This window comes from Misgurnus anguillicaudatus, chromosome 17 (assembly GCF_027580225.2).
Source record: "Misgurnus anguillicaudatus chromosome 17, ASM2758022v2, whole genome shotgun sequence".
Taxonomy (NCBI): Eukaryota; Metazoa; Chordata; class Actinopteri; order Cypriniformes; family Cobitidae; genus Misgurnus; species Misgurnus anguillicaudatus.
In genome coordinates, this window is record NC_073353.2 from 40,915,563 (window position 1) to 40,928,700 (window position 13,138).

General features: G+C 36.5%; 1 protein-coding gene across 2 annotated transcripts in view; it reads right to left on the reverse strand.

The window, feature by feature from the left end:
• The window catches only part of csrnp3 (cysteine-serine-rich nuclear protein 3), an 80,932-nt gene extending 68,477 nt beyond the window's left edge, over window positions 1-12,455 (reverse strand). The window contains exons 1-2 of one of the 2 annotated variants that reach the window (XM_055215620.2): window positions 12,295-12,455; window positions 9,382-9,413 (exon numbers count right to left, since the gene is read on the reverse strand). In XM_055215620.2, coding sequence (XP_055071595.1) covers window positions 9,382-9,413; window positions 12,295-12,297 — 35 coding nt within the window. In that variant the 5' untranslated portion in view covers window positions 12,298-12,455. The remainder of the gene's footprint in view (window positions 1-9,381; window positions 9,414-12,294) is intronic. The other variant, XM_055215621.2, reaches the window with a different exon arrangement.
• Window positions 12,456-13,138: the final 683 nt, after the last annotated feature.

The following is a 13,138-nucleotide window of genomic DNA, read 5'->3' on the forward strand; positions in this document are numbered from 1 at the left end:
GGCGAAAGAGAGAAGATGCAATAAAGAAGACAGCATTTACCAATCACGAGGAGTGGCACTTAATATAGCTGTCAGAATAGGTTTTTTTTGGTGATAATTACAAGTTATGATCATTTTGAGATTATTGCCTTTGTCTGACAACTATAACTTAAAAAAGTAATGCACAATGTATCTTTTCCAATTATAATTTAAAAACGATTTACTCCAACAGATTCCAACAGGTCCAGATGTGTTGGGTAAAGATGCAATAAACAATAGAAAGGACTAAGCAGGATTTAATCTTAGGGCACCCACATTACCTTGCAGTGGCGCTGTCTGTTTTTCTGGTAAATCCACTTTATATGGCAAATGACAAAATATATTTTTTATTTAGTTCAAAGCCACTAAATGGTCTATTTAGATTATACAGATTACATGATTCAAAATGTGCTACAATAAACATATAAAGAGCTCAGATGCAAAAGCCGCTAAATGCCACCTCTGTCAAAAATGGTATAATGATATTATCAAAAGACCAAATGCTTTTAGCAGGTATTATACGTTGACTTAATATTTTCAAAACCGCTTAAGCCCAGCCTCATGTCATTTGGAAATACTGATTTGTTGGCAGAATCCATTAAACGCCCCAACGATTGTTCAGCAAAGTCCTCTAAGTGCACTGAAGACGAATTGGAAGAACAATGGTGCACGTACACTGAAAAAAATGATTCATTCAATTTACTCAATTTTTTTAAGGTAAGTGGTTGCAATCGATTTTTTGAAGCTACATTTAAACAAAAGTTTTTTATTTTATTTTTCAATTTTTTTTTGTTTAAATGTAGCTTAAATAAATTGATTGTAACCACTTACCTTTAAAAATGTAAATTCAATGAATAATTTTTTTCAGTGTACATAACTTTTTATTACCTGAAAAAAAGGAGGTATACAGAATATACTGTAGTAGGATATGAAATTAATTTTTGAGCCTTTTCCCTTTATAAAAAAATATGAAGAGTGACTGCATGGAGACTTAGAAATGAAGTTTTTGCATGTACTTAGAGGGTTTTGCTAAATTTGTTAAATACCAACTAAAGTGACATTTGTGAAAATAAGTAATTTCAATTACTAACCTTTTCATTGCCATTGAAGTGGAATTATTGAACATAAACACAAAAGCCTAAAAAAATGTATTTATAAAAAACATGTCAGACACACTTACTGTTAAATGTTTAGCATCTGATTTATAATATGTAAAGTTATGGAAGAAGCAGATGCATAACTGGTTTCTTTCTTTGTGTTACAAAATGGAAACCGAGCAAATATTCAATATGTACTATAGTTGGTGTGTCAGGTAATGTTTGGTAAACATGTCAGTGGACTGATATAAAAATATGATCTCTTTGAAAATAACATTAATGATTATATCATATGTCATAAACTTCAAAGCATTTGATGTTTCATCTGGATCAATTTTCCCCTTTTCTCCCTCCACCTCCCTTCACATTTCTCTCTCCGTGTTTGTGGTAAACATCTGACATGTGTGATGGATAACATTGGGTTATAGGACCAAAAAAAAGATATATTGAAGTAATAACATTACAGTCGCACTATTAACTTGAATTAAAATATGATTATTAAACTGCTGTGATTTAATTTAAAAAATCTGTGGTATGTGGTGCAATGTATTTTGTCTGTGGTCTACAGGAGGAACAAACATCACACATGAGATCTGATGCTCGCCGGGGTTTCAGAAGGGTTAACAGTAAACAGGAGGTACTCTGATGTTCCTAATTATATTTTTTTGAATTCTAAACACCATAACCTTTGTTGAGAGTTAATTAAACACATTTTTTTTAAGTAATGAAAAAGGGAAGTCTTTCAGGTGGTAATACGTTTCATTTAAGGATTAACATTATTAAGTTGTAGATAACACAAACATTTAAAAACAATCAAAACAAACCTATTTTATTGCTATATATGGTACTATGTATGTAGCAGTAATTTCACGTTCCATAAAACCCAGAATAAGCTGATATTTGTGAATCAGGATGCTTAAAAGAAAGCCTATGATTTATTAATGCATTTCTTTTATTCTTAAAAACAAAAGCCTTGTGTGTGTTGTGACAGCTGCTGTGACACTCGTCCAAACTTATGGTAAACTGTCACAGCTTTAATGATAGCGTCCTCAATGTTTCAATGGGGCTATTTAGAGAGCAGTAATTAACTCGAGAAAGATCGAGAAATTATGAGACCTTAATGCTTCCTGATTATTAAAACATCTGTTGTCACACCGTCCCATTGTGATAAAAACTGGATTTTTTGAGCTGTGCCAAAAAACTTTGCCCTGACTTAAGGGTGCTATGAGTGGTTGTCAGGGTGTTGCTATGCAGTTTTGATGTGTTCTGAGTGGTTGTCAGGGTGTTGCTATGCAGTTCTGATGTGTTATAAATGGTTGATATGGTGTTGCTATGCAATTCTGATGTGTTCTAAATGGTTGCGTGAGTGTTTTGTTTTGCACTACTGTTGTGTTCTAAGTGGTTGTCAGGGTGTTGCTATGCAGTTCTGATGTGTTCTGAATGATTTCCAGGGTGTTGCTATGCAGTTCTGATGTGTTTTGAGTGGTTTTTAGGGTATTGGTTTACATCTGATGTGTTTTGAGTGGTTGTCAGGGTGTTGCTTTGCAGTTCTGATGTGTTCTGATTGATTGCCAGGGTGTTGCTATGCGGTTCTGATGTGTTCTAAGTAATTGTGTTATTATGCACTTCTGTTGTGTTCTAAGTGGTTGTCAGGGTGTTGCTATGCAGTTCTGATATGTTCTAAATGGTTGTGTGAGTGTTTTGTTTTGCACTTCTGTTGTGTTCTAATTGATTGTCAGGGTGTTGCTATGCGGTTCTGATATGTTCTGTGTAGCTGTCAGGATGTTGCTATGCAGTTCTGATGTGTTCTGAGTAATTGTGTTATTATGCACTTCTGTTGTGTTCTAAGTGGATGTCAGGGTGTTGCTATGCAGTTCTGATATGTTCTAAGTGGTTGGCATGTTGTTGTTATGCAATTCTAATGTGTTCTAAATGGTTATGTGAGTGTTTTGTTTTCCACTTCTGTTGTGTTCTAAGTGGTTGTCAGGGTGTTGCTATGCAGTTCTGATTTGTTTTCTGTAGCTATCAGGATGTTGCTATGCAGTTCTGATGTGTTCTGAGTGGTTGTCAGGGTGTTGCTATGCAATTCTAATGTGTTCTAAATGGTTGTGTGAGTGTTTTGTTTTGCACTTCTGTTGTGTTCTAAGTGGTTGTCGGGGTGTTGCTATGCAGTTTTGATGTGTTCTGAGTGGTTGTCAGGGTGTTGCTATGCAGTTCTGATTTGTTTTCTGTAGCTATCAGGATGTTGCTATGCAGTTCTGATGTGTTCTGAGTGGTTGTCAGGGTGTTGCTATGCAATTCTGATGTGTTCTAAATGGTTATGTGAGTGTTTTGTTTTGCACTTCTGTTGTGTTCTAAGTGGTTGTCAGGGTGTTGCTATGCAGTTCTGATTGGTTTTCTGTAGCTATCAGGATGTTGCTATGCAGTTCTGATGTGTTCTAAGTGGTTGTCAGGGTGTTGCTATGCAATTCTAATGTGTTCTAAATGGTTGTGTGAGTGTTTTGTTTTGCACCTCTGTTGTGTTCTAAGTGGTTGTCAGGGTGTTGCTATGCAGTTCTGATTTGTTTTCTGTAGCTATCAGGATGTTGCTATGCAGTTCTGATGTGTTCTGAGTGGTTGTCAGGGTGTTGCTATGCAATTCTAATGTGTTCTAAATGGTTGTGTGAGTGTTTTGTTTTGCACTTCTGTTGTGTTCTAAGTGGTTGTCAGGGTGTTGCTATGCAGTTCTGATTTGTTTTCTGTAGCTATCAGGATGTTGCTATGCAGTTCTGATGTGTTCTGAGTGGTTGTCAGGGTGTTGCTATGCAATTCTAATGTGTTCTAAATGGTTGTGTGAGTGTTTTGTTTTGCACTTCTGTTGTGTTCTAAGTGGTTGTCAGGGTGTTGCTATGCAATTCTAATGTGTTCTAAATGGTTATGTGAGTGTTTTGTTTTGCACTTCTGTTGTGTTCTAAGTGGTTGTCAGGGTGTTGCTATGCAGTTCTGATTTGTTTTCTGTAGCTATCAGGATGTTGCTATGCAGTGCTGATGTGTTCTGAGTGGTTGTCACGGTGTTGCTATGCAATTCTAATGTGTTCTAAATGGTTGTGTGAGTGTTTTGTTTTGCACTTCTGTTGTGTTCTAAGTGGTTGTCAGGGTGTTGCTATGCAGTTCTGATTTGTTTTCTGTAGCTATCAGGATGTTGCTATGCAGTTCTGATGTGTTCTGAGTGGTTGTCAGGGTGTTGCTATGCGGTTCTGATGTGTTCTGAGGGTTGTTGGTGTGTTGCTATGCAGTTTTGATGTGTTTTGAGTGGTTGTTAGGGTATTGTTTTACATCTGATGTGTTTTGAGTGGTTGTTAGGATGTTGCTATTCAGTTCTTATGATTTCTAAGTGGTTGTCATGGGTGTTGCTAGGGTTTTTTAGTGTGTTATGGGTGTTTGCCTGCTTATCTACTCTAAGTCAACAGCCTGAAGTCTCCAGCTGTGCACCAGAACCTCACTGGGCAGTTCATTAAATTTTTACATGGCTCATGTACTTCCACCAATATGAGAGACATTTTCACCCACTTTATCACTCAACTGTTTGGAAACATAATTGCCTTTTCTTGATAGGATGCATGATCAAATATTCCAATCATAAATATTGTAAGACAAGTAACATTCCAAAGTTTAATAGTTACATTTTAGGGTTTGTTCAAATGTTTAACCCTAAGAATAAGCACAAGTCATAGTGATGCATAAACACTGAGGTATCTGACTGTAAAATGCACCAGGCTTTTAGCTGCAGGCAACAACACAGAACTCAATCATAAATCTGCATGCTACATCACGCGGAAGTCAAACGGCAAAGTAAGAGAGCGTCAAATAATGCACTGCATGAGAAATGGAAGACTAGCAGGTCAAGGTAACCTATTAGCCATCATTTCATTCATGTCTGCTTGAGTGTGTGTGTGTGTGTGTGTGTGTGTGTGTGCGTGCGTGCGCGTGCGTGTGTGTGTGTTTGTTTGTTTACTCTATATGTGCCATGTAATTGTGCGAATCTTTCTCCGAAAAAACCTCCATGTGCTTTATCCTCAGCTGATAATAGGCAAGACATGGACTGAACATTCCACACAGGCGTCATGGCAACCGGTCATGGCTGAATCTCTGAATATGAGAGAGATGCAGCGTCCGAGCATAGAGCAGTGATGAGATGCATCAAAAAGACAAGTCTCTAATTGATCTATAAAGGTTCTTCTGTCAAACACAAAATGCTTTTACTGACTGAATGAGCATCTCAATTCAGAGCACTTCAACTGGCGGCATTATGCAATAATTTTAGACAGAAGAGGGTTAGTTTAGATAAATTGACTGTACACTAATCATATATCGTATTATTCACATAAATGAACTTTGGAAAAATGAAACAGGGAAGTTTTTTTCTATTTTGGTGACTACAACTTAAATAAACACTTTATCAAAAATGATTTGGTTTAATTCTGGTTTTTCCCGTTTTACACAGATTTTAAGCTGTTCACATAGAAAAGTATAGAAATTTTCTTATATTATACTGGTAACACTTTACAATAAGGTTGTGTTAGTTAATGCATTAGCTCAGTGGTTCTCAAACTTTTTCCGCGTGCGGCCCCCCTTGTGTACGGTGCATTCATTCGGCCCCCCAAAAGAAAATTTATGACAAAAACTCAATTACACAGCATTCTTAATAAATGAATGTATTTTATAAAATGTCATAAAACTGAGGCCCCATCGGCAGCATCTCGCGGCCCCCCTGGGGGCCCCGGACCCCAGTTTGAGAACCACTGCATTAGCTAAAATGATCTAACATTGAACAATACTTCCACAGCATTTGTTAATTTTGGCATTTAAGTTAATTTTATTTATACACTAACGTTTCTTTAAAATGATGCATTGTTTTAAAGCAACTTTACATTTACAGAAACCACAGAAAATGGGAGAATTAATAATCATTTACTAAATGAAATTATTTAAATGAAATTAAAAGTTTAAAATTAAAACTTTTCATAAGGGATAATGACGCGACCTGACGCGAATCATAGGGTCTTGTGTTACACTAACACTAAAGGGGCTTATTTTGCCATACCAACCCACTGACTGTACATTATCCGGCTTATTACATGGCTATTTACCTCATAAGTAAGGTAAGCTACATTTACTCATTCCCTGCGAGCCATTTTTTGAAAAGTTGCCCGCAAGCATTTTTTTGTGATTTTCACAAAAGTTTCACAAAACGTTTCATCCTATCTACATTTTTTCTCTGCTTATAAACTCTTAAATATTTTTTTTTGTGCAAAAAGCAGAGATAATTGCATTTTTGTGAAGGAATTTTGTTAGAGATCAGATTTAGAACGATTATCAAAACATACACAGAGTTTAAAAAAAGTTTTGGCTTCAGTTTTTTCATAAATTGGGTAGTGGATAATCTTGATATTAAAGATTAACATAAAAATGTATCAGGAACACTTTTTTATGCAAATGTTTTCTTTTAATTGACGAGATAACTCGACAATGGTGAGGAAAGAGTTAAAGATTGATTTGAAAAATGTATTTGCACTTTTTTAATGAATGCAGACCTTTAGTGACGAAAACCTATTTACTTTTAGCTTTAAGACAAGACGTTCAAATGTCACGAACACACTATTTCGTTTAATAATTTGTAAATATAATGTCAAATAAAATGTTATTAAAATACATATATTTATATTAAAAAAAAAATTATAATATTAAAATGTACCTGACAAAATAATTTGCAACATCCGGGTTAACGGTTAGAACAAACTTGCAAATGCTGTGACTGGCCAATCAGAATCAAGCATTCCAACGGGCCGTGTAATAATCTTTGTTAATATTAGTTAATGACAATACAACTGTTTACATTAGTTTATTGTGCATTAACTCATGTTAACAGATACAGATTTTGATTTTGAAAATGTGTAAGTAAATGTTGAAATTAACATAAACAAAGATTAATTAATTCTGTAGATGACGTATTGTTTATTATTGTTAACAAATACAACTTCATTTTAAAGAGTTACCAAACTTTTGCTAATCCAATCGACAAAATCCTTATTGTTAAACTCTGCTATCTGTTTTCCAATTATTGTATGAAATGTGAGCTCAGTCCATACATCTAAAAGAATTCACCAATCTGACAAAAATGTAAGCATGGACCCGTGCCTATAAAAACATGGCCTGTGACCAGGGGTGTACTGTATATCTCACTAGCACAATATTTCTGTAACCAGCAGGCTGGAAAGGGCTTTGTTTCTCTTCACTGAGTTTGTTCTGTATATCAGAAACAGATTATGGCATGCGTTCTACCTCTCTTCCTTTAGCTTTTCTTCACCGTCACTCCTGCAGGCTGCATATGCATGTTAAAGTGCACAGCATACTCATCGATCAAACTGATGCTTCTGTCTACCAGCCGCTGCTTTTCTTTTCCCACCAAAGCTTTGTTGGACTTTCACAGTATGTCTTACAACGCCATACGAATGGAACGGTCGGGTCACCTTTATAGTTGCACACAAATGTAGTCATCCCAAGACGAAAGACATCTAAACAGATTATGGTTAAGTGCACGTGCGAAGGCGCAATGCGCAGAGAGACGTAATGTTGGGCTGTTATCAGGAAAGTGCCGTACCACCTCTCCCGTGAATCTTTAATGGGAGAGATTCGGTGCTCCGGCACGGCCATCTGTGCGCGCTAGAGCCATGCATGAAAGATTGAGTTATTCAAATGACCCAGCTTAATCAGACCCTCCTAGCTAACTGGAAATCCATTCTGCACATGTTGCAGTGTCCTTTAAACATGTCATATAAAGCAATTAAATCATGTTCCCATTGGGGGATATTTGAAAGGATAAACGGATGCACTAAGGAGGGGTGTGAACACATAATGATCACATGTGTTGCAGTAGTGTTGCTCTGTATATATTTTAAGCTGTTTTCCTGTTTGTACAAATCCCTATATGTGCATGCAATACTTATATTGATATTTGCCTATGCAAGCTTATTTTAGGAATAACAGATGGGAAGCAGAGGACATATGAGATGTATGCAATAATGTATGTGTTGTGGATGCAAAGTGTTGCCATTTTCAGCTGCTGTGACAAAAGAAGCTGGAAGTTCATAACAAGCTGCACAGACACATTCCCTATAGTATCTCTCTCTCTCCCTCCTTCTCTCTCTAATATTGAATACATCTTGGCCCCAGCGGGCCAATCTTCTCCCAATCACACATTTCCCACCTCACACTGCTCCAGTCTTTAATTAGTTAAACTGTCATACAGTTACACCATGTGTGTCCCCAAAGACAACAAGCCAGCTACAAACTCTCGCTACTGAACAAAAGCTTAACCATCAGCCTAACAGACGCTCTTTTATTCAGCATCTTCAAAGCGTGACAGAAGGCTAATGCTCATGTCTGAGATCCAGAGAAAACCCACTTTTAATATCACCATTTACCTTTCAAATGCAACATTTTTGGTCTTGGTGTGCTTTGCTCATCACTGCAAGTTACTTAAAGGGCACCCATTATGCACAATCCACTTTAACAAAGTGTTTGGACATGTGTGTTGGCATGAACACAACCACCCTACAATGAAAAAAAATCCACCCGCTCCTTGTTTTTTGAATGCCCATTTAACCGAAGCAGTCTCATTAGACATGCCGTTTTGATTCTCTTATCAATGTGAGGTCACATTGACAAAGCCCCGCCCACTTACAGTCCTGCCTTACCATAGTCTCCACCCTCAGCGAGTTGTACGATAGTGTCTCAGACTTTATTAATCAGATCTATTTGAACTGAAAGTGCTCACTGTCTGTTTGTAATGAAGTGAGGAGCTGTAGCTCATTTACATTTAAAGGTACAGACATTAAAACAGCGCATTTTTGCTCCCACCCAAATAGGGACATTTTAGACATGCTATAATAAATTATCTGTGGGGTATTTTGAGCTGAAACTTCACAGACACATTCTGGGCACACCTGAAACTTCAAATCTTGTAAAAAAGGCCATAATAGGTGCCCTTTAAAATCAAAATTTCATTAATCTAAAGAGACATCAAATAATTTATAACTACTATATTTCATAAATTGTTTCTTTCTTTAGTCATCATATGTGCATGATTATATGCAATGCAGGATTTTTTTCTGTTTCTGTAGCCCATCACATCATCTTTTAGCAAACTTACAATAAAACATTACAAACCACTTAGATAACGACAACATTACAGAACAATAAATAAATCATAAATCCACACACTTACCTTGAATGCAGAATGGAGCAGGCTTTATAAATCTGCAGAAAAATAAATAAATCAAGGCGTATTAACCAGAATTTTGCTTAAAAAGTTGTCATTAAAACTATTAGGAATGTTGTGAACATATATGAGTTGACACAAATGAACAAATGTATTAAATGCACCTGGTTTTAACCATCATTCTGCTTATTATTTTCTGCCTTTAATAATGGCTAAGAGCAGCCATTACTGCACTGACTGTTGAGTGGGCTGGTGTGTGCCCTCCATGAATGTTGCCTCATTACTGTAGGGACTATTCCCAAAGGAAAGAGAGAGCGAGAGAGAGAGAGAGCAAGGCAGAGATCTGCCTGACACAGCTGCACATTCTCAGAGAGAGAGAGAGAGAGAGAGAGAGAGAGAGAGAGAGAGAGAGAGAGAGAGAGAGAGAGAGAGAGAGAGAGAGAGATGATGGCAGCCTCTGAACCTCTCTTTCAGAATAGTAGGAGACCGGGGTTGGGAAAGGGGTCATGCACATACACATATACACACACACATACAAAACAGATAGTTAACCCTACTGAAAAAACCAGCTAAAACCACCCTAAGCTGGTTCACTGGTCTCCCAACCTGGGAGCTGGTTAAGCTGGTGTAACAGGCTGGATCATAGAGGGGTTTTGGCCACTAGGAGTCAAGTTGACCCACCAGGTTTGCCAGGCTGGAAGGACCATCTTAAACCAACTACTTCTATCTTAAACCAACTAAGACCAGCCAACCAGCTTAGCCAAGCTTCCAACCGGGTCCAGCTAAAAAGTGTCCAAAACTACAAACACATGAACTACAAATATGTTGTGTAGGCTGCAGTAACTACAGTATGTAAAGAGCCATGCAATGAAAATTAGGAGGCATTTTCTAATCATAAAGCAAATCCTGTCCTTTTATCACAGTCATTCACTGTAGTACTACTAATGGGTGCTGTAAAATGTATAAGGCTTAAAAAAATTTCATGAAATGCATATAAATAGCACGCAGTGAAAAGTCATGCAAAACATATGCCCAATTCCAATTTTGCGTGCATATGATGTGCCAGTCCTTCCCGTTTACTTGGGGCATCTTTTCTTGTCGTTTTATTTATTGGTTTCTCGTTGGTTTTCTTTTTATCATTGTTGCTTGGGTTTGGGGTTAGAGCAAGTTTTTGTAACATAAAATGACATCCTAACCTAAACCCCAATTCTAACCGCAAACCCAAGGGACAATGGTTTAAAAAACCGAAAACAAATCAGAAACCAGTAAATAAATGACACGAAAAGATGCGCCATATAAGTGAACGGGAAGGACTGGCGTATCATACGCACGCAAAATTGGATTTTGCATATGTATTGCAATATTCACACTGCTTGCTATTGAGAATGGGTTGGGCTTAAAATACATTGCAAATGTACTTGTCAAATACATTGCATATGTTTCCTTGGATGAAGCAACTTTTTACATTTGCATGCAGCAAGATCTTTTACAAATGAATAATTTGATTTTATTATCACAGTTTGGCTGGACTCTTATAGCGCCCATCAATGTCATTACACCACATGTGAGCATTTAACAGCAGTAGTGTGCACAGCTTCTTACTTGTATATTGCTTGCATAAATTACTCATCATCTTATGTAACATTAATTGATAACTGATCAGTTTAACATGATCAGCAGAAAAGATAAAAATAAACCTGTGAGCATTTATTTTGCAAAACAACTTTGTATAAAGAAACAACACATTATGGCCATTCATCTCTGAGGGGTAATTTGGTTTTGTGGAGACTTAATGGATCAGGCACATACAGCACAGGAATAAACAAGCGATGCCAGAAGAAGATATAATGGTCTGTAGCATTAGTATTAGAAATAAGATAAAGAAACAAAATTGTTGTCTAGATGCAATATGAACAATTTATGAAATATACAATGTATGTAGCACCAACCACGATAAATATTGGCTATTTTAAAATGAAATTATTTGATGTACTTACAAATTAGTGCTAATAATAATTTATTTAAACGGGGCCTTTTACAAGACTTTTTTAAGATGTAAAATTAATCTTTGGTGTCCCCAGAGTATGTATGTGAAGTTTTAGCTCAAAATACCATATAGATAAAATGTTAAAATTGCCACTTTGTAGGTGTGAGCAAAATTGGGTGTGTCCTTTTAAATGCAAATGAGCTGATAAAATGCAAACACTAATTGGTGTTTGTTGAAACTAAAACTCAATTGTGCTGTCAATTATTTTCTCTCTCTCTTTCTTTCTCTCTCTGCACTAAATGGCACTGCCGTGATAGGATAGTGCAGATTTAGGGGCGGTTTTATTATAATAAGATCCCCTTCTGACATCACAAGGAGACAAATTTCAATTACTTATTTTTCACATGCTTACATAGAATGGTTTACCAAAACTAAGTTGCTGCGTTGTTCTTTTTACATTTTCTAGGTTGAAAAAAGCACTTGGGATACAATTATAGCACTTAAACATTAAAAAAAGTCATGAAATGTCCCCTTTCAAAAACAATACATATGTACAGCGTTTAAAAAAAGGCAAAAGCAGCTATAAGATAAAAAATAATTAGCCGCAAAGGAGGAGATGACTAAGTAATAAATAATAACAGCAACAATAATTGCTGATAATATCAATAAAATATTCACGTGTATTTTATTCCAAAATAATTATTTAGTTGTTATTATTGTGTCAGAAAACAGAAATAATAATAAAAAATTATTAAAAATCATTTTCGCATTGGTTATTGTACTTTTCACATCTCAATCGATCTAAAATTCAATACATGAAACCTGCACCCAGAAGACACATACAGTATGAAAGCGTGGGAACACAAACCCATTACGCGTCACTCAGTTATTGCGTTCATCACATTGACAATAGAGAATACACGCGCACTTACCATTCATACTCTTCAATCTCCTTCATCAGACACATACGCCAGATCAAATACAGCGAGCATTACAGTTGACTGAAGGATTTTATCATAACCGGCATTTGCCGCAGCTGCACCTATATAACACGGAGCGCACAGGAGAAACAATGGTGCAGACAAGAACACAAATGACAGACCTTACTAAGGCGAAGCCGTACATCATAAATATTCATTACGTGCTGCTATGACGCACTAAGCCAACCTTCCAATAAAGAGCGCTAGATTCGTAAATATTAATTAGGTGCTGTCGACGTTTCGTTGGTTTCTTCCAATCATGACGAAGACTTGCGGCTCATGAATATTACAGTAGAATGCATCGAATCATAGTAGGATTTGTAGTAGGCGTGAGGCGTCGTCGTCTTGAGAGTCAGTGGCCACTAGAGATACTGCTGTCTTCTGAGGGAACTTAGGGTTTTCCCATACGGCTTAAGCTTTCTCATGGGTTTCAGCCAATTTAATTGTTGCTCATAACAGCGCTGGGCTGTTACTGTGGTGGGATAATGAGGGTGATGGTAGCGAATCACTGCAATGACTGAAAATAGGATATTGGATCCATACTGTTTTGTAAATCAATATACTGGATAAAAATACAATAAATAACAATTTCAAAAATTAACTTAATATAGATCCCATCAAGCTTGGCATTTATCAAGCTTATATACTAAAATATCAAAAATATAAGAAATAAAACGTTTTGGATTTCAGAAGACTTTTTTAAAACTATATATCTTTAGTCACGCATTTTAATGATCAGATTGTTTAATTTAAAAAGTGCAAAGCAACATTTAAAGATATGTGACCCATCTGTGAT